We start from the raw sequence: 22,828 nt of genomic DNA on the forward strand, positions 1-22,828 counted from the left end.
ACCTTATGTCTCTTGGCAATATTTTACGTTAAAGTTGACACAGCTTATTGGATCCTTAAATCTTCCAAATTTGGAAGATATTGGTTTAAAGGGCACTGAAAAGCATACGTAAGCTAAGATAAGAATTTAAACAATATCAATTTGAACTTTTTGAAGACCTAGGTGGAAGAAAATCTACCACAAAAGATTAGTGATTTATAAAATTGAACAAAATTGGCATTAGAAAATTATTATTTCATTGAAAACAAGCATAAACTAATGTTTAAAAATAGCTGCTTACAAAATAATTGAGAGGCGTAAAGCCAGATACACAAATAGGCTACTTACCAGGACCATTTCTTGACATAAAGCTATTACCAAATTCATTTTGTAATAAAATAATTTATATGGTCTCAGTGTGTTAAGTTTTGTCGTCTTTTTGATGTCAAATGCAGTCACAGCTGCTTCTTTTTCATTTGAATAACGGTCCACATTTGTCTTAAAGTTTAGAATATGAAAATGATAGGAAAAAACAGAGTTGGGTTAAACATTACACATTCTTGATGTGCGGTTGAAAAATTAATCTCTTTACTTGAAAGTTCGTCTAAAATTAATCTTAAGGGTAAACTGGTTAGCACTATTGGAAGTGTTGGCATTCTGACTGAATTCTTTGAGGAGGGGAATGCAAGTTTCTAATTCGACAGAACACTGTTTGTAAAAATATCGATAAATATACGAAAGGTATGAAACATTGCGGCGATGTTCGAGTGATGTAATTTTGTCGGTTTTAGTTCTATCACCTATCATTTTTTAAGCCCTTTCTTAAAACCTATTTAAAAGACTTAAACTTGTTTTAGGGGCCCAATTGCCCAAATATGTAAGTTACATTTAAGTTTTGGACGAATGAAGGTTTTGTAAATCAGAATGAATGACAAATTACTTTTACCGCCGGAGAAATGCTAAGCACCTAGAAACATTTTTACCAATGTCGAATATACGATAATTCCATGAGAGGTAATCTGTGATAGTGTCACCTGGGGTGGGTTACGCCTTAACGACAGAAGACAAAATTGAGTTTTTGAAGCATTCAATTCTACACAGTTAATAGTTGCAATTTGGACAATGCTGTCGAGATCGGAATTTATTGGGGCTGCCGTTGTAGTTTCACATCCAAAACGACGAGGATGTGAATATAGAAATGAATCTTTAAAGCTGAGAGTATGACAGTTTAATGGATTAAAAATGAAAGACAAGAGATCGATTATGAATATAAGGTCAAAACCTGGGAAACACCAGCATTTATTTTATGAATTTCAGACTTGAAACCATCCAATACAATATTTTGTATTGAACGGTTAGAAAGGTAGTTTCTAGTCCAAAGAAGAAGATATTCATCAATACCAAAAGCACGCATTCGCTTGAGTTAAGGGAGCGAACTCTGCCAAATGCATTTGAAATAATAATGCAATAATATTACTTTCTCCAAAACGAGGGAAAGATTTGTTAAACTGTTCGGTTAGATAAACTATCAAAACACCGGTGGACCTATTGCAACGAAGGCCATATTGCCGGTCATTAAGAAGCTTTCTATCTTCCAGATATTTGTTAAGGTTGTAATCAATTGAAATTTCAAAAATGGCACATGTCGGATTTTGTCAAATACGTTTTTTTTTATACCAATTTGAAGTAAATGCTAAGTTCGAAAACAGCTCATCTCTACTATTAACGTCATCGGCTGTACATAAACAAAATGAAATGTATGCACTAGTTTGAAAAATAACCATTTTTTTCAATCTCTAAACATTTTAAATATTCAATTAGTGCTTCCATGAACTGGCAAAGAAGGGACGTGAGTACTATCGGACGACAGTTTTAGGAATAGAAAGATTCGCCTTTTTTAGGGACAGACTGAACAATGATGTTTTCCATCTATTCGGAAAGAGACCTACGGATAAGGGAAGATGGAAAGGCTTTCGGTTTGCCAGCGTTGAAGAACACTTTTTCAGAACAACTGGAAAGATATGTCAATGTCTTTCAGTACTCTTGCAACGAAGATTCGTCCCATAAAATCGTTTACGCTCTCAAAAACAGGAGGACTCATGACACTCTCTGCTAACGTCGAATTTACATCAAACTATGCTGTAAACAAGTTCGCTTTATCAATCAAGCTTACAAAGGGTGTGTCAACATGGACAAGCGTTATAACCAAGGATAACGTGATATTTCCAACATGTTTACAAGTGATCAAAAGTTATTATTACCTTTGGGACATTGTATTATTTTGTGTCGTAATTTCTGGTCTTGCAAAAATTTGATGCGTCGAGTTAGACCGCTGCTGGTCTTTCTTGAACTTATTCCGGTACCTATTCCTAAATGGGGTTGGCTTTATAACAGATTGTATTGTGCTGTGTTGCTGTTGTTGTTGTTGAAAAAATGGTATGCGTGCTCCGGTTAATTCTATAAAGGGGTCTAAGGTTTTATGTATAGTAAGCCATAGAGTACCGGTGGTGGGGTGATGGTTAGTGCGTTGGACTTGTAGAAATTCTATTGAGTACAGGATGTTCGCAGTTGACTTAAAGCTTCAAGAAAACAAGTTGACTATATGACTAATAACAAGCAAGTAAGGAAATTTTATTTTTGAAGAAAAATATACAAAAAAAGTTCTTGAACATAAAGTAGAATTATACAAAGTAGTTAAATTGAGATGATATACTTAAAGGTAAGTGTTGCATTAAATAATTCATTTTAACAGGACTGTCATGCCGTAGGTTTAGGGTTCAATCCCTGGCTGTGCCACCTATAGTTTCTTTAACGGGTACTGCCTCTCTTTCGAGGAATTGAAAAATCCTCCATAAGTAATTCTTGTCACGAAAAGTACTTTCTCAAATTAGCCGTTCGGATGAGGCTTAAAACTGTAGGTCACCTCTATCTGTGACAACATTTCTTGTACACAGGCCTTAGTTCTCAACGGACTGTTGTGCCACCTAATTGAAATAAAGTCATAGAGTCAAATGTAAAAATATATTTAAAAGCATTTCAATACTAAGTAGTTTATGTTTTGTCAAAATATATTTCTGTCTAACAAAATTTCTCAAATGACAACACTTTAGGTACCTATCAATTGGAAAAAAGAATTACTAACAAAAAATGTAAAGACCACTGCTATGTTTTAATACGTCAGAATTAATGGTAATATTCATCAAAAGTTCAAGGCAACCACTTAATATTTGTATCTTATCTAAATACAAATAAATACACTTTGATTAATTCGTGTTAATGGGCAAGATTATCAAATTATAACTGATATCTTCCTCTGACAAATTTACTATATACACTTTTCTTTTTATCAGTAATGATAAGTATAAGTGGTAGGTACATAATGTAAGTAGTTGGTAATATCACGTCATAATTTCCATTAGAAATGTTTGTTTTTGTTTTATTATCAATATCTCAATATAAAGCTTCTATTCATTTCGGTAGGCTATTTCAAAGCTTATCAATCGAACTTCAAATTTGGGATTTTTGTTAAACTTTAATTACAGGTACTTCTAACTTCTAGATACTATTTTTGTTTTATTTCGTGTTAGCATAAATAATTATGAGGGGCGATAGTGAGTCATTTACTAAAATTTGAATTAGGTATATTTGTTTCCAATTTTAACTTGTGTAGATTGTTTTTCAAGAAATAGGGTAGGACTGGGTAAGTTGGACACAACCTTTCTATATATCAGTACGTAATTCAGACTCAGATCTAATGGTTTTTCTAAAAAGAGGTTTTATTTGGATATTTAGAGCATTTCTTAAGAATAATCCAGGAATGCGTATTGCATTCTAAAAAACAAGATATGATATTAAACTACGGAAGTTAAAAAAGTATTTTACTTTGGCACAGTTTGTACGTGAATGATAATACCAAAACATCAAGACATCAATTTGTCTCCCCATTATTAAAAATAATCGCCCTAAAAGTAAATGAAGTACGATATGAGTTGTTTTACAAAAATTTGACTAGAAGGAGAAGAAAAACAACGGATGTCTTATGCCGACAGAACGGGTTAATATATCACTTGTCCTGGAAAGGCCTGGTAAGTTTATCGCGGTGGAATAAGTTGGAACTCAGCCACCTGTTTTCAAGAACAAACTCAAAAACGAAGCTCATTGAAAAATCTCTGGATAGAGTATTGAAAACTATTGAAAGTAAAGCGGTGAGGAGCCCGATGGAGCTTTCAGGGAGAACCTTGTTTCAGCTCAAATGAAAAGGGTTTGTTTATTAAAGTCTTATATTGAAGGAACATTGCAATCCATCTTTTCTGCAGAAAATTGATAGATTGTTGACATTATCTCCAGCTGAGTTATTGGAACTAATCCGGGCAAGCGAGAATTTCAACCCCAAAACGCTTAGAATTTCAAATACTAATCTATTTCATGTAGATCAAATTATTGTTATTATAACAAGAATAAGTATTTCTTCTGCTATGCTGATGATCTGGACTTATTGATTGCGGGACAGTTCGTCAACTTGATTAGCGAAATCACCACCGTGATTGGGCGATATCACGGCGATGGCTCTGAAGAAAGTTGGCAGCTGGGCAACGAACAATGGATTAGGAAAATTGAATTGATGCTCTTTACGACCAAAACTAAAATTCTTGCCTTCACCCTTCCACGAATTAACAAGGTTACGAAGACTTCCATGGCCATTTACGCCTGTAGACAAACTTTTGGTAAAAAGTGGGGTCTTTAATCGAAGATGATTTTGTAGAAGTACAAAGTCGTTGTCCGGCCTACTTTGTCTTATGGATTGATTCTGTGGTGGCCTGCGCCTAACAAGAAATGCAATATCAAAAAATTAAGGATGGTTTAAAGAATAGGTAGTGTCGGCACTTCAGGAGACCTTTGATCCTGCCTCACAGATACTTTAAATGTCATTCTGCACATCCTACTAGTAGGCAATGTCGGGATGAACTCTCCAGTGTCAAAATCAACTTCCGTATCACTATTATTTGAGTTCCAGGTTGGCATTGATGGAAATAAACGGGCGATGAGTTGGCCCGGCAACGATCGGTCCTCCATAGCTTACTTGGCGAAATATTTCTCTTGCAGCTATGAAGGGACGTTTCTTCAATTTTTCTGACATAATCCTACCGCGAGTGGAACAGTCCACCTTCCTTAACAATTTTGTTTAAAGTTATCTTCATTGGTTATCAAGGTTTCCCTCAGTCACAAGCCAGTCAGAAAATATTTCTATGATATCAACAGCCACAGATGTTGGTTCGGCATCTTATGCTTCCTGATCAAGCAGCTGCTCAAAAATTGGAAGATTCAAGTGTTCTTTTTCATTTGGGTTTCAGCACGCAGCAACAATTTGTTGGGGTTTGCTAGATCAATTTGAATTTCAAGAGGTTTTATTAGAACTATACAAGTGTGAACTGAAATACTAAATATGCTTTTCACAGCTGGTTTTGCTTTTGAGAGCCTATAAACAACCAAAAAATAAATGATAAGATAGTGTCCATATAATATAGTACTTACATCTTCTTTTTCGTATATGTAGTTAAAAACAATTTGCTTGGTGGTCAATAAAAATCTGGAAAGGGAGCATCAAACACTTTGTTTCTGACAAGAACAAAGGGTAGACAAATTTGTGTGCTTGGAATTTATTGGTCGGGGAGCAGAAACAATGACCTTGGGCTTTTAAGCCAAGCTTTGTTAAAGTTTGATGAATAAAAAACAGTCGGGTCTGCTTCTGATTTGTGGTCAGATTTGTGGGCTCCAAAGCTAACCATAACAAATTTGTAATTTGCATCAACTTCATTTCACAGAAGGCTCAAATGATAACGTATGACGAAACAAATTCTTCAAATAGAAACTTCAAAGTGGCATTTAATTGAACGACGTTAAAAAGCGAATCTTTGATTTGATTAACGATTTGACATCAGATTCTCTCATCGAAAATGCGTCCTTTCAGTTTTTTGTGCTATGCCTCATTGGATTAGTAACCACCTTTCTAATCTTTTAATACAGGCAGTATTGGATGAGTTTAAGTCTGAAAACAACAAAATAAATGCTTGTATACCCCAGGGCTCTGTTCTATCTCCAACACTCTTTCTAATGTTTATTAATGATCTCCTGTCTGCAAATTCTAATCCAATAAATTGTTCCACTGACAATAGTACTCTTAACTTTCCATAGTCATTTTGGACTCACATCCTACTTCTTCGAATGTGAAACTGCAACGGCAAAATATGCTAAACTCATTGAATTTTGAACTAAACAACATTGCCTAATCTGAAATAAAAACCGAGTGCAATTTAATGCTTCAAAATGCTGTCTTGTATCGTTAAAGCCAGATATACCCCCTTTGTCCATGGATGCCACTTGCATCAATGAGATTAAACAATAACATCGGTGATTTAGCCAAAAATTCCCTAAGGTTTTTGAATCTCCTTAGGCGATGCAAGACATTTATTTTTCACCCCGTCTGATTATCTACGAGACTTATATACCGTCCAAAGCTAGGGTATAACTCCCAACTATGGTCTGGTATTTCTACAAGTTACTTAAGTCTCTTGGGCAGCATTGAACGTAAAACATTTAAATTGATGATATTATAACCATAAGATCATTTTCTTCAATTAAACATGGTCTAAACGTTCCTTGCCTAACAGTTTTTAATCGTTATTGTAAAGGCTTATGCTCTACAGAAACAGATGCATTCATACCCTTAAACAGTTCAACCGAAATACAGAGATTTGTTCTTTAGCCGTACTTCCCGAATGTGGATGGCTCTTCAACACTCTGTCTTTCCCATTTATTGCATGATTCAGGAATTCAAAGCAAAAACAAAATCTAATAGGAATACGTTGAACGTTCCTGTAGTTTCAGAGACCCACGCGACAATTCTGCTTTTTAACTTAGTTTCTTCGGTAAAAATGGGGCTTATCACTTAAGATGATTTTCGGATCATGTTGACCCGAACAGCGAATTTACATTGCATAAGATTGACCGACTTAAGTTCTTTTATAAAGCGAAGCTGAAGAGCATTAAGACTGAAGTCCTTAGATAAGATTTGACAATTTCGCGTTAAAGTGAAAAAATATCATATAGTATTTCATAAACATTGAAAATTGCAAGCTGTATGGTCACATTTCTTAAACTCGAAATACATTACTTCACCATAACCTCTCAAAGCTTTTTATAAATATAGTCTCAACCGCAACAGGGAAAGTAAATGCGTCTGCACCATAAAGCAGGACTCTGTCATTTGCAGACTTTAAATCGATGAATAGACGATTGTTTTCCCACTTAGAATTTCTGGGAGTGTGCATTGAAAACAAAAGTATTGCGTGCAATAAAAAAAAGAGTACATTATGAACTCTGCCGATGAAGTGCCATTCAAAAATTTGCAACTTTTGAGTTCACTTCAATTTAACGCACTTGAAAATTGATTGAGAGTGAAAAAAAAGTTTTGAAAAACCAAAAATCATTTCCAACCACTTAAACAGAATTCTATTAACAGCACAAAATATAGTAGATTCAACACGGCTAAGTGGCGCTCCAATCGCATGAGAGAATATTTTATTCATTTATGATGAAGTCTATTTGAATGCCATTAGCTTTATCTATAATAAAATTCCATTTTCATTTGCTTTCCACCATGAATATGGATTTATTTAAATGATTCAACAACTCAGAATCAAAAAGGCGATACGTAAATCAGTTGGTTTTATTCTATTTTATTAAGTTTGTTTAAATAAGTTCAATCGGGATTTTATAGAAGCTGAATAATTGGCTAAATGAGTTTTAGGGAAGAATTAGAAAGAATCAAAATCTTTTTTTGATTTCTAAATCCATTGGATTTTGCATAAAGTTTTCCCAATGACATGTGGCTCAAGAATATCTTTGCGCGGTCTAAGAAAATGACGGATATTTTTTTTAAAAAAACACAATTTTGTGAGAAATTTTAAAGGAAAAGCTTCAAAATTTGAATCGAAGTACTTTAAAGAACAACATTTTCGAAATGTATTTAATATCACGCTGCAATTAATGAAAGTCAGCTTTAGGAGATATGTTAATTTCATAAAATCAGTTCGTTTCGAAGGCGGATGCCAAAAGCAAAAATACCCTTAAGCCCTCTGCCTCTTTATCGCTCTAATTGAAAGTCACCATCGTCGAAGCATCGTTACTGCAAATATAATTAATAATGAATCCTTACGAGAGAACACCTGCACATGCATTGCATCACAAATATGAAAATGAGTACACGCGGTGAAAATATTCAATTAGCTTATCCTCCGGCAAGGCTATGCAGCATGCACCTACCCTACCTATACCCTAGATAAGGCTATAATATATAGTTCTTGTGTAGCTTAAAGCAAAGGATGTGTACGAGTATGTTTATCGAAGCAGAATTTCTACAGACTCCTGAAGCAGTGCTTAATCTTATCCTTGGCGCTCAAAACAGATATATGGTAAGGGGGTAAAAAGAAGAAGGCTAAAAGGAAGAAAAGGCGTCAAATAAAAGACAAGTAAAATATAGGTTTAAGCTAAGAAAAATATGTCAACGAACTTCCTCTACAGGTTGCCTTTCTACACAAAGAGTAAAAGTATAAGACGAACAAAAATAATGTGCACTTCTTTGTCAAAGGATTAACCTGAAAATTTGCCTTCCAATGGATTGTTGTTCAACGATAAGTATCTTCTTCAACATAGGCACTTAAGTATCCTGCCGCACTTGTGCCATTTTGTGTACTCTAAAAGTAGATAATGTTGTCTGGCATACTATGTACTCGAATATATGTAAAATTGTTTCTTCTGGGAATTATGTACGTCTTTTGTTAAGATTTTCTTTTCAATTCTTAGAATTGAAGAAATGAACAATATGAATATGAAGAACCATCTTGAATATTTCGATTAAGTTGCGGTGGTGGGGTGCGGTAGTCAGGGGCGGCAGCAGTGGTGCATGCGATTTTCTACATCAGATGTAAAAAGGGGTTTCTTCGAAAACTCTTGTTAATATTATTCCTAGATATAGGTACAATGTATTCAGTCCTTTTATGCTTAAATTAATAAATGAGGTGAATTATCATTTATGAACAAAAGATTATACTTACCATTTGGAAGGATTTGAGTTTGTAGTTAGCCGCAATCTTGAATTGCTCTCTATAATAAATTCTTTTTGTCTTGAACAGGATACAATAAGAGCTTTTGAATTAATAAGAATAAGTTGTGATAAGCGAGTTCAAGTCTCTTCAGTTTCTTTTTCAATTAAATCCTTTATCATATTAATGAGATAGTTTTGTTACGTCTTACGTCTTACGTTATCATATTTTATGAATAAGAAGTCTTCATAAACGTTCAATAGAAAATGCATCGCAATGACTTTTAACAATAGTGCTGAATTATAAGTATTCGTATGCGTCTTTTAATAAGAACTTTGGCAGTTGATAGCGGCTTTATTGTTGAAGCTACATTTGTAAAATTGGCTGTCATTTTCAAAAATTGTATTATCAAAGTTGGTGTTGTTATGAATGAAACTAGCAATGGTTCCAAATTTCACATCATTCACGAAGAAAGGTTGCTTTAAGAGTGTAAGAGTCAGATAGGGCTGCATATTGTTGCCAATTTGTTTTAGGACTACCTTGATGGGAAAGGACATAAAATAAATTAGTTTTGGTTCACTGAGTATAGTGGGTATTGCCTACTCTAACATCTATCAAAGCTTTAATTCGTCTCGGCATACCTTGAATAAGGTATGCCAAACTATCCCACGTATCAATCTCATCTGATCTCGTCCTATTTAGTGTGTCGGGAAGAACGAGTCGCTTCTTATCATTTTTACCAGCAGATCCCAAATATGTTCAATGGTATTCATGCCAACTTGTTTCAAGTAGTCCCTAACGCACCTGGCAACGTGAGGTCTTCTATTGCCTTGCATCAGCAAGAAATTTGCTACTAATAAATAGTTCGAAAGGAATCACATATCCAAAATGTTGGTGATGTAATGATTGGAGTTTAAGGATCAATTCATTATGCACTGGCCATTTATTCCGTGCAAGGAAATTCCTGCCCACACCAGGAAGGAATCTCATCAGAAATTTTCACGCTGGGAAATTATTGCTGAATTGTATTTCCCACCTGATCTTCTCTATACTTGGCTACGTCCATCTGATCTGGTGACAATTGACATAACATGGACTTATCGGTGAAGAGAACTTTACCCTAGTTGGCCTAATCTTGGTGAAGACAAGCAAATTCCATTCCCTCGTACTTTATCGTGAGTCTTTGTATAAGACCAGACCACTTTCCACTATACTCCACGCCGCCGCTCAGTGGCCCGTTTTTGCAAAACTGCTTGCAATATTCATTCTTCAAGTGGATCAATAATGTAAAACCGTTTAGTTCACTGGGTTCACTAATATTTGAAGCTCCAGTAATCAACAAATTATTCAATTTGAGTTATTGGTGTTCCTTATAAAGCAGGCCAAAGTTGAAGATTTTTTATGATGATATTTTTTTTATTTTTATTACGAGAAAAAGTGTTTCAAAACGCTTTTCGTTTTTGTTTTCATAATATGCATTGGCATTTTTTTCAATTGCTTAATTTAATGTTTTTGAAAACACAGTCATTTCCCCTCCTTTTTTATGAAAAATTCTTTTTTATGGATTTCTTTTTTTTGTGTGCGGTGGATTTAAAAAGATGATTTTATTAAAAAAAAATAAACCATTTTTATTTTTTGTTTATTACCTAAGATTTTCAAGAGTTTTAGAGCTAATTGTTTTAAGCCTGTAATACAATTTTAAAAAAGAGGCTGGGATGCGACCCACACTGATAACTTCCCATCCCGTCGGTCGATTTGTCTTGCTTAAAAGTTTGTCTATATGTACTCGTATCAATTTTAACCAAACTTGCGTACTATTTTTTGTAGATTTTATTTTTTTATGAAAAAACGGACTGTTGGATTTTTATATAAAAATTACTGAATATGGAAAACAATATTTTCTGTGAAATAAAATAAGTTTGAAGCCAATATTTTTAATTTTTGAAAAGCTATTTGAGCCGAAAGTTAATTTTTACCAAATTTGTTTTTTTAGAGTTTTATTTTTTGTAAAAAAACTGTCAATTCGAATTTTTGAAAAATTTTACCAAATGTTGAAAACAATATTTCTTATAAGATAAAACTAGTTTGAAGACAATATTTAAAATTTTTGAAAAGATATTTTAGTCGAAAATCAATTTTTACCAACTTTTATACATTTTTTTTTTAGGTTTTTAGTTTTTTGTAAAAAAAACTATCAATTCGATTTTTCTCAAAATTTGCCCTACTGTTGAAAACAATATTTCTTATAAGAAAAAATTAGAAAGAAGCTATTATCTCAAACTGTTTAAAAGATATTTGAGTCGAAAATCATTTTTTACCAACTTTTGTTAATTTTTTTTTCGGTTTTTATTTTTTTGTAAAAAAAACTGTCAATTCGATTTTTTTCAAAATTTTACTGAATGTTGACAACAAGATTTTTTGAAAGATAAAAGTAAATTAGAACCAATATCTCAGAGTTTTGAAAAGATATTTGAGTCGAAAATCATTTTTTACCAACTTTTATACATTTTTTTTTAGGTTTTTATTTTTTGTAAAAAAAACTGTCAATTAGATTTTTCTCAAAATTTTATCAGATGTCAAAAACATTATTCGCCGTTGCACAAAATTGTTTTATAGATGAAATCATATTTCAGTCGTAAAATTTTGGAGGTTGCAAATTTTTTTTTTTAGTTTTTTTGATTTATAAAAAAAAAACGTTATATTGATTTTTTTCAAAAAATATACCTGTTTAGTATCATGTTACAATATATTATATACAATTTAATTCAAGTCAAGTAAGATATTTAGGGTTAACCAAAATTTTCACCTTTTTTTCAAACTGCTATGGTAAAAAAACCACCCACGCAATTTTCTTGAGAGCCCTTTCTGCATCTTTCTGCCTTATTATCTGTATAACAAAATTTATTTGAAATCGATATCTCTTCTGGTTCTTGAGCTATGGACGACGAAAAAAACGTCGCGAACGTACGGACGTAGGAACGTACGTACACACGCACGCACAGACATCTTTTATTTCGACTCTAGGGACCTTGAAACGTCGAGAAATGTCAAAATGTTCAATTTGACAAATCGGACCCATTACAATAACTTCCTATGGGAAGTTAATAATGCATTTGTTTTCGGGTACGATTGAATTATGATCAGGTACTCTTATTGATAAGGATTAAGAATTTATTGATAAGATTTACAACAATCAAACAGATATTAAAACAATTTTATTACAACCTTGATAGAAAATGGTTAGCAGCCAACAGATCGAGAAATAACTTCAAAAAGAATGCAGAATGGCTTTCCTTATTTCTGCATATCAATACCGGACAAACAGCGGAAGCGGGTGATCTCCCAACTACATCAAGAGGAAAGACCAAGGAAGCCAGTCAATGAGTGCGCAACATTTACTTAAAAAACAGAAACTAATGAAAGCTACAAAGGATATATGTACAGAACATCTCTCTGAAGCTTTGAGTATAAGATACAATAAGGACCATGAAAAGGGAAAGAGTGATATAATTCAGGCAGTATCTTCTGCAAGACCACTTCGTGTCAAAAGAGTCAAGGAAAGCATTCACACTCCCCAACACAATCCCATAAAATGCACCCATAAAATACACCCTTGACTCTCAAAAGAAAAATTTAAAATTCTGAGAACTTCGTTAAGACATCACAACATAGATGTCTTGCCATCCTACAATATGATTACGATTGCGAAAAAAGAAGCAGTTCCCGAAAACTGCGAAGTCACGGAAATATTAGCTAGAGAGTAACTTCAAAACATGATGGACCATACAGCAATACAGCGGAGGATCAAATAATTGCACTTTCAAGAAGTCTAACGTTACGGAGTAAATGGGGCTGCGATGGATCATCTGGACAAAAATGTTAAAGAGACTAGTTACATCATAAATACCACAGTCAAAAAGTCAAATAGCAGATATTCAAAGAACAATATATAAATTTAATAAAGGAACAACTATAACTGTGAATCACGAGTTCTTTTTAACTACGAGTATGATGAAACAAAGTCTACGCGGTCATGTCCGATATGCAAAATGACACAAAAGAACTTCAATAAAGATGAATCAATTGAGGTCGAACATAATTACGAATATGAAATCTCTCAACTGCAGGCTAGAATCAGATGTATGGAATTTATTTTGAAGCTTGCGCATACTCTTTGACAATAAATAGAAGGTACTGATGAATCGATTACGATCAAGGAGTCGGAAAAAAGAAGAAAACAAGAGATCGAAAGGCGTTTTCAAGATGAGCTTTGTCTTGATGTAGATCAACCAAATGAAGGGTTTGGAAACACTAATGACGGAAACACTGTTAGAAGATTTTTTGAACAGTCAGATGCCACCGCTTGAATAACTGGAGTCAATTTAGAAGTTATAAGGAGGCTCAAAGTAATATTGAACGTTTTGAATTGCAGAGAAGTGGTGAATGCAGTTAAATTTTAGCAGTACACTCAGAAAACGGCAGAGCTTTCAAAACAAAAGTATCCTGAAAAACTACTCACTCCAACTCTACACAAAATATTGGGTTATAGTCAAAATATCAATCACTACCACTTGGAGAACTGTCAGAAGAAGCCCAGTAATGCAAAAATAAAGACTACAAAAAATATCGATATCAGAATACGTATAAAGTTACAAGGATTCGGCAGAATGATTACCTATTTAACAAGCTGGCAACCTCTTTGGATTCACTTATTTCTTTCTTAAGGACTGCAAGAAGCCAAAAAGATTTGAAAGAACGATACACTCCAGAAATAATGAGTTTATTACACATTTCCCCGGATTTTGATGATTGCATATTAAAATATTGCTATGTTTATCACCTCTGTTAAAACTTCTTATTTTAACATACATTTCTGAAATATCAGAATTTTTATAACCTCGGAAATTTCCTTCAAGATAAAAAAAATTAAGCAATACCTTTATTCGTTTAGGAAATATTGTTTTTGCAACCAAAAAAATCAAAACAGGCCATTTTGCTCCGCCCCACTGCTTGAGCATTCACAGTGGTCCCTATCACTGAATAAAGTCTGTGAGACACTTCAACTCGATGGCTTTGAAGCACAAAATATCTTTGCAAAAATAAAGCGCTATATTATCGAAATAGTAACAATACGCCACTCTTCATGAAATTCAGTGTATATAAGATTCATAGAATGCATTTAAGACAAAAATAAAGACGCTAAGTCTGTGTTTCAGATAATGTTCAATATTGGCAGAACAGCTTTGTCAACTCGAACACAACCTTATGACTGTTCTGATACCATTTTGACAAATCTATCCTTCGTTGGATTAGAAACTATCTTTGGACCCCTTCAATACAAGTAGGCCAACAAAGCTGCTTGATCTGATAATCCTTCTCAATCACGAATATTTTTAACAAAATGTATAAAGTGTGGTTCCTCCATCCATTTATTTTTGGAGGCCGCGTAGAGTGTTCCCGGAAAACCAACTTCAGAAGTCCATCTTGCCTGAACAGCAGCACTTTTAAAAATTATTAACGTTGGTAATGTGGAGCCACCATCCGAAACCCCTGCAAACACTGTAGTGGATTCCCGTCCAGATCTACCTGAAATCCGGCTTAGAACTTTGCCCTTAACACCCAAACCACTCATCCGGCTGGGATCGTGATGAAATCCGCTCTCGTTGACATTAGAAAACATATTCTGGGTTATTGGTGCGGTTTTTATCTTCAATAACTTTTTGAATTTTATCATAAAAATCGTATACGACAAATCGGTTTCTGACATCTTTTCTTCATTTCTGAAGATGGTCTGGTTTTTTTAAAAAGTTATCTCCGAGTGGCGCTTTATAAATCCCAGTACTAGTCCTAACCTGGGGTATCGTCCTTGAAATGAGTTTTTATTCCACTGTTTTTTACATATTCTGCAGGGTAATCCAATGTTCGCACGAGCAATTATACATTTAACTATCATCTTTAGTCGTTTTCGGAAGATAGGGTGCTCGCTCAATGACCCAATTGCACCTAATGATGATTTTCGCCCATTAGTTCTTTGAAAAATGACCAATTTCATGATTTTGTATTTTTCCTCGGCTTCGCGGTATTTAGGTATCTCGTACAGCGTTTTGAAGATCCACTATAATTTACTTGTGGTTTCTTCTTTGTATATGTTCGGAGCATTTTAAACGCTAGAAATGGAGTTAATCGAATAAAAGGATGCAGTAAAAGTAACGTTTATATTTACCCCAAACTATGCTTACATTTATGCTTTAATTACTGAGGTAAATGTAAACGTGCAACAAAAACGTACAAGGAATGACCGGCGGCGCGGTGTCGCGACATTTCATATTTTAATTTTTGTAAACGTGAAAATAACGGTCGTTTACATTAACCCCAACCGACCCTATTAGTTGAGTTCAAACCTGAAAAACAACAATAAATGCTGGTGTGCCCCAGGGCTCTGTTCTGTCTCCGACACTATTTATAGTTTTTATTAATAATCTCCTGTCTAAAACCCATAATCCACTTACCTGCTCCGCTGACGACAGTACCCTCAGCTTTTTATATTCGCTTTTAGATTCCCGTGATAAGGTAATAAGCATTAAATGATAAGATTTTTAAATTCTGCTCACCTATACAACACTTTTTAACAGTGGATCAAAAATTGAGTACAATTTAATAGGTCGAAAACTCAATGTTGCTCGAACATTACTCACCACCTTTGAAACTATCCTGAGTTGCATTAGCCCCAAGGAAACTTAAAACTTTACAGTTCTCACAATTGAAAACCAACAATTCCGCAATATGTTTGGGTTTCCTATGGGATGATGTAAGGAGCTTTTCTCCTTTCCTAAACTGACTAGTATCGTACTTACATACTTTAGGTGATGCTACGGTCCTGTGTGAACTAATGTCTTACCATCAAATTTCTCCATCTACCTCGCTCCCTAGCTAGATATAGCCTGGTTCTTACTCCAAGTTGGGTAAGGTCAACTGCACTTCTATAGTTGGTGCAGGTTATGGAGCCTCCTTTTTTCAGTATCGGTCATATTATTCTGAGGTTCCATCGGGCATTTTTTCTTCCGACCATATCTTTCCAATAATTTGGTGCATACTCCTAACCAAATTCTCTAAAGCTACTTTGCAGAGATCGGCATTGAAACAATCTGCTTCAGCGTCTTTGTTAGATATCCGCTTAGATATGAAATTCTTTACTTCGTCTATTTCGGAAAGATGGGATTGTTTGCTTTCGTCGTCTATATTGAATTGATCACCCTGCTTTACAGCGGAATTTGGTTCGTCGTCGCTGTTATACAGTCTCCAGAAGTGGTCTTTCCATTTCCTTAGCATTGACTGCAGTTCCACTATAATGTTTCACACTTTTGTCTTTGCAGCCTTCGGTTCAAGGTTTATGTACTTGTGAATTTCGTTTCAACTGCTCATAAGACTTATTTGTGCAAATAAACCTCTCAACACCTTCCTCCTTAGGCTTCTTATGATATTTCTTTTTTCTTCTTATAAGTCGCTGTTTCTCTTTCCTCTTCTGTTGATAGAGCTCGTAAGAAGCTCTCGTCCTTCTATGCAGCGCTACTTTGCTTGCTTGTTGTTTGGCTGCATTTTCCTGCCGACGTTCCTCATCAAACCATGTGGTCATGAGGCACTCGTTGGTGACCTATAGACTAAGACTAAGCCTGGCTCCAATGAAAAAGCCACTTCCAAATAAGCTTTGTTGGTTTTCTTAGTACCAGTATCTATAGTGAATATCTCAGTTTTCTATCCTCTTTTTGCCCGGCCCATCCCATCGCGTTTTCTGGATGGCGTCGATATGTATCTGCTTTATATCAGTCTAGGGTCTTCGCTAATTCTTCGACTTCAAGTAGTCTATTATTTGACCTAATATTCCACATGCATCCGAAGTTGGTTGTCCTTCAATCGTTTTGGTAGTCAACTTTGATAAATCCTTCCGTATCCGAGGCTTGTGAGTGCTTTGCCATTGGCGGTTCTTTACGTGGTCAGAAAGTCATCCTGACGCACGACCTTCAGCCTTAAGGACCAAGGGCAAGAGCCGGCATAGGCACTCCTTACTGGCCTGAGCTACGAATATATCTTAGTAACCCTATAAGGTGTTCACTAAGTAGTTTAACCTAAAGGCCACCGTTGAAATGAAAGAATAGGTGACTTAGTTGAAACACGTCTTCCTCCTCTCTAATTTGCTACACCCAAAAACTTTTCACTGGGTTTCGAACCCGATCACAAATTACGGTACTAGGCACCCGATGTTTCTAATGCTACACCGTGTCTTGGAAAAATAAGAACACCAACAATCTTATAAAAAAGTATTGTAATACTAACAAGGCCCCTGAAAGATCAGCTTTTGTTGCCATTACGAAACTTTAAAGAGTCATTAATAGATGTCTACGTAATATCGTGAGATATTTTTGGACAAAAATCTATAAGGAAAAAATCAAGAAAAGTTAACTGCCATTTTGTTTAGACTATATCTGGTTGGTTAGGTTAGGTAAGGAATTCATAAATCTTAAAGATAAATTCTAGATCACTTCTATTCCTGACTTGACTTGAACATAGAAATTGTGAATAGTTGAAAGCCACTTGATCCTGATAGTTTTCTTCTAACTATAGAGGCACTAAATTTTATTTGATTTATATCTTTCAAATTGATTGTTATGTATAGAACGGATATATTGAAGCATGTGACAGATAATGAACGCTTCTGAAGGTTTATTTAGTGCGTTTGTTCAAAACTGCATTTATTGCAAAAAATTTGAGCTCTGTTTGCATTTCATTTGCTCTGTTCACATTAACTAATATTAACCCTAGCCTTAAAAAACCAAGTTCGAAACATGTGCTTTGTTTATATAAATAAATAATGTGGCGCAACAGTCCCTGGAGAACCAGGGCCTACTGACCTACAACTCTCAAGCATTCCTGTGTGCGAGTAATTGAAAGGATGGAGGGGACCCACAGTTTATATGCCAAATCCAAACGGCTAATTTGAGAAAGCACTTTCATAACAAGAATTACTCTTGGAGAATTTGTCAATTCCTCGCAAGAGGCAGTACCCGTGAATAAAAACTTTAGGTGGCACAGGCAGGGATCGAAGTCAAGACCTCTCGCTTGACAGTCCAACGCACTAACCATCATGCCACGGTACCACGGTTTATGTAACTTTCGAAATAATCATATAACCATCTTACCAATAGGACTATTTTTGGTGAATAATTTTTAGCAGTTCAGGAAACGATCACTCTAAGATATATCCGAAACAATCTCCGATGTCCATGACAGGGTGTCAGAGGAGAACGGTTCATGGTCGGCCTACACGCTTAAAAACATAACATACCTGTAGAAGCTGGAAAAATGAGTATCGTGAAAAAATCACAGTTTGGCGTTACAGATCTTGAGCGTTATCGACCAATACTTCTTTAAAGAACGACTTTGGTCATGTATCACTCCGCCAACTGTGAACGCTTTTGGTCACTTTGTTTACTAACTTCTTTTGCTCTGAATTGGATGATATAAAGATAAACAGCCAACGGTTACCCGACATGGCACTTAGCTCACTCTGCATTAAAAATTCTGCATCTTACGTGATGACCTTTTATACCTGTAGACGAAATTGTTTGAATACAATGGCCCAAATTTTCAGCTTTCATTCGAAAAAAAATATGTACAATAGCAAGAAGAGGTGATTCTTCAAACCTTTTTCTGTTTAAATAACTCATTTTATCTGCTAAAGTACCAAAGTTATCTTTTGCTCCCTTTTATAAAAATTTACGAAGAAATCAAAATGCAAATCCTACGCAAATAAAAATTATACAAATTTTCTATCCCCATTATTGAATTTCCATACGTTTTTCTTTTTATTGCCTAAATCGATAAATCGAATTGGAATATAAGATCATTTGCATAGAAACGCAAATAATATAAAATTTGGTTTTCACATAATTTATCTCTGCATGAACTTTGACATCTGTGTTGGTTTTTGAAAATATATTCATCATCCCTCCTTCCATAAATAATATAATACCACTCAGTTCTTCAGACATGCAAGATGATGCTATAAAAGAAAAAGGTCTTATCATAACATTTCCACTTTCTTTTCCCTCCTTTCTTTTTTGATTTCGTTTAGCCTCATTAAACTTTTATTGAAATCTTTGACGCAACTTATTAATATTTCACCATACTTTTATTACTTACTTAGCCCTAAAAATTCAAAAACTCAATTTCCTTTTTCTCATCTATGGTTTTTCTTTTCTATTACAGATAAGTACGTGAAACGTCCCCCTCGGAAAGCTTATGGCCGATTGAGTGTGGATTCAGATGATGGTTCCTCAATGAAGAACAATATCGACGATCCCTTCGATGATCTGGAGAATTTTGAAATGATTTCGTCAAAGGATAACAATGGTGGTGCTACGACGACGACACAACATCGCCATCACCAACATCCTGTAGATAACGATGATGGCCATCATCGTCACCACGATATGCAGGGTAACTATGTTGAGAATGATTCGGACTTGGAACTGGATGGACCATCATCAAAAAACGACACATCCCGACGACAAAAGGAGATTAACGCAAATACCATAAGCCGATTACAGGCAATGGCCATGTCCGACGACGAGGATTATGGTATGAAAATAATACGAATGTGTATCATTTAAAATTCAAAACCAAAAAGAATTATTTATGGGAGATTTACGATAGGAGAAGAGGGCTAAGGGGAAATAGAAATGATTCAAGGTTCCAGCTTTTAGCATTAGTAAGCCATTTGGGGATATTTAAAAGGAGGGTTACAGCAGGTCGTAAAACAGACTTTCGTTTTATGAGCTTTAAATTTTTGTAGGCGGCGATTACATATGGAAGTAGGTATCATTCAATTTTAGTGAAAAATTATTGAGGGAGATTTTGTACTTGAAATGTTTGACTTTTATTGAGGGTGTTTTTATTTGGAAATGTCTATACCCTTAATTACGGATATCCTGAAAAAGCTCAATTGTGTGATGTTAAAAATTGAAATTTAAAAGAAATATCACCCTTGGCCTTGAAGCATAAATAAAAATCAATTATAAGAAATAAGTCAAAAAATAAGAAGTTTAGTTTTCAATCCGATAGTACATTTTTCGGAGTTGGTATTTTGGACAGCTGTCACTTGATTTTTGCTCAATTTGGGTTGCCATCTGATAATAAACAGACTTGGTTTTGAAAAACGTTTGTAATTCAGAATAATGTTTAATCAATTTATTGAATGTGTTTTGAAAACACTGCTGGGCTCAGATAAGCCCAAAACGATTTTCTTTTTTAATTAGAGAAAACTAAAAGGGTTTTGTATACTTTCAATATGTCAAAGACACAGTGTGAGTATGGGAGAACAGAAAAGGTTGGATAGAGGTGTCGGTGCACATTTATTTCAAATTCCTCAACATTGTAATGATAGTACATTGCATTCGCGTAGTACGGCTAAAAATGAATCTCTGTACTCCATAACAGGGCGGAAGTAAAGCACAACGGTAAACTGATTGGAATTCCTAGAAGCGCGGGTATTATAGTTAAATTGTTTAGGAGATGAATGCAATTGTCTATTTCATTTGAGCATAGTCCATTAAAGTAACGTTAAAATAGAGTAAGACAGGAAACTTTATGACGATTTTGCAGTAACGTAATAAAGTTGATAATACTAATGTCATCAATCATTTTGACGCCTTGAGGGGGAATATTACATTAAATGCAAAAAGGGCTATATTTCTTCTTAAAAACTACATGTATACAAAACAGAATTCACCCCATTAAATCTTAAATAAGTTCAAATATATTTGCAATGACTGAATTGAATTTTAAGAGCCCATTATTGCAAAAATCGTAAGCTAAGAGCAACTCTTCTGTTGGCATAACGACATACTGCTTCATAGAGGCCATGATAGGACACTTAATGAAACCCAAGTAGGTGACGATTCCGATCCTGCTAACATTTGTATTCATGATTTAGAATTTGATGCTGTCTGATTCTATCCAAAAAATTGTTTCGTCCTATCCTCGCACTGAAATCGTTGTTACTGGCGATTTCAATGTACACAATTCTTCATGGTTTCAACGTTTGGGCCAGACGACACTTGAAGGAATGTGTGCTGAGATCTTCGCTGAGTTGAAACACCTCACTCGAATAACGGACGTGGTTGGTCGAGCAGAAAACACTCTTTACTTGTTTCTTACATCTGACTCTGTTAAGTACAGTATTAGTGTTCTATCTTCTCTAGGCACATCTGATAATTGTGTCATATCACCAAATTTCTCGTGTTCAAACTCTCCAGTTAAAGAAAGACCTCCTAAGAGAACCGTTTAAAAATACGAGAAAGCCAACTGGAACGGTTTCAATAATAATTTTAGGATCTTCAACTGGTTATGCTGCTTCCTCGATAGTGATAGTTTCCAAGGTCATGGAAACGCTGATTAATTATCAGCTCAAGAAATATCTCGAAGATCGAAAGCTTCCTAATGACAATACGGCTTTCGCAGCAATAGGTCCACTGATGATATCATGGTTCATCTTACAGAACAGTGGAATAAATCTTTACACCCATCGTTTTGGAGAAAGTAAGATTACTGCACTTGATATTTCAAAAGCATTTGATAGGGTTTGGCAGCAGGGTCTCTTATCGAAAATGCGTGTTTTCGGTTTGCATGAATCCTTCCTTCATTGGATTAATAATTACCTTTCGAATCTTTCAATACAAGTTATATTGGATGGATTCCAGTCTGAAAACTACAAAGTAAATGCTGGTGTGCCCTTAGGCTCTGTTCTATCTCCAATATTCTTTCTCATTTTTATTAATGATCTCCTGTCTGCAACATCTAATCCAATACATTATTTCGCTGACGATAGTACTTTTAGCTTTGCATATTCGTTTTCAGACTTACATCTCTCCTCTTCGGATGTGGAACTGCAACGATAAAATATGATAAGCTCATGAAATTCCGACCTAAATACCATTGTAGTTATAGTAGGGAATAAAAAACGCGTGGCATTTAATGTTTCATAAATCCAACGTTTTCATGTAGTAGTAGTAGTCCCTAATAGTAGTTCGTTGGCATGGGGTAAACAAAGAACCATTGCAAAGGTCGTTTTATTTTTGTTTCGATTGTTCAAATGATTCCATTTTTTATCTCGGTGTTATTGTTAGTCCCCTCCCAGCCAATAAGCTTTTATTTATTTGTTAAAATTTATTATAACTGTTTATTTGTAAATGTCAATGTGATAATATATTACTGATCTGTATCATTTATCTGACCATAATCTTACAAAACCGCTGTTACAATTGTTGTAGTAGCTCGTCTGATATTTTAAATCTCTCTGCCACCTTTGCAACACTAAAAAGAAATTTTGGTTTTGGGCCAAGTGAAGCAGTGGAGGCATTTTTTTTTGGTTATCTTGTTAAAGCTTCAGTTTTAATGTATTCATCGGTATCTGAATTGTTACTTATTTGTTTTTGCGTGGGCGTCGGCCAGTATTCAGATGTGCTTAAAGTAAAATTGCATGGACATTTTCTTTTAAGATATTTTTGAAGTTTGATGGTTTCATCAACATAGATATTCCCGATCATCGTTTTTCTGCCTTGTGCCTTCCAAGAACAAACATTCTTTCTCAAGCACATTTTTTTCTTTAGGGCAATAATCTCAATACATTTAAAAGCATTCATTCAAAGCTCAAAAACTCCGGTACTCTTCGGCCCTTGGGTGTTTTAAGAAGT

The 22,828-nt window shown here is 34.8% G+C and overlaps 1 protein-coding gene across 1 annotated transcript in view; it reads left to right on the plus strand.

The window, feature by feature from the left end:
* The first annotated feature begins 13,129 nt into the window (after window positions 1–13,129).
* Window positions 13,130–22,828, plus strand: part of LOC129942013 (uncharacterized) — a 71,670-nt gene continuing 61,971 nt past the window's right edge. Inside the window, exons 1-2 of the mRNA XM_056050807.1 lie at window positions 13,130–13,220; window positions 19,344–19,715. Of these exons, the coding sequence (XP_055906782.1) occupies window positions 13,130–13,220; window positions 19,344–19,715 (463 nt within the window). The remainder of the gene's footprint in view (window positions 13,221–19,343; window positions 19,716–22,828) is intronic.

This window comes from Eupeodes corollae, chromosome 1 (assembly GCF_945859685.1).
Source record: "Eupeodes corollae chromosome 1, idEupCoro1.1, whole genome shotgun sequence".
NCBI classification, from domain to species: Eukaryota; Metazoa; Arthropoda; class Insecta; order Diptera; family Syrphidae; genus Eupeodes; species Eupeodes corollae.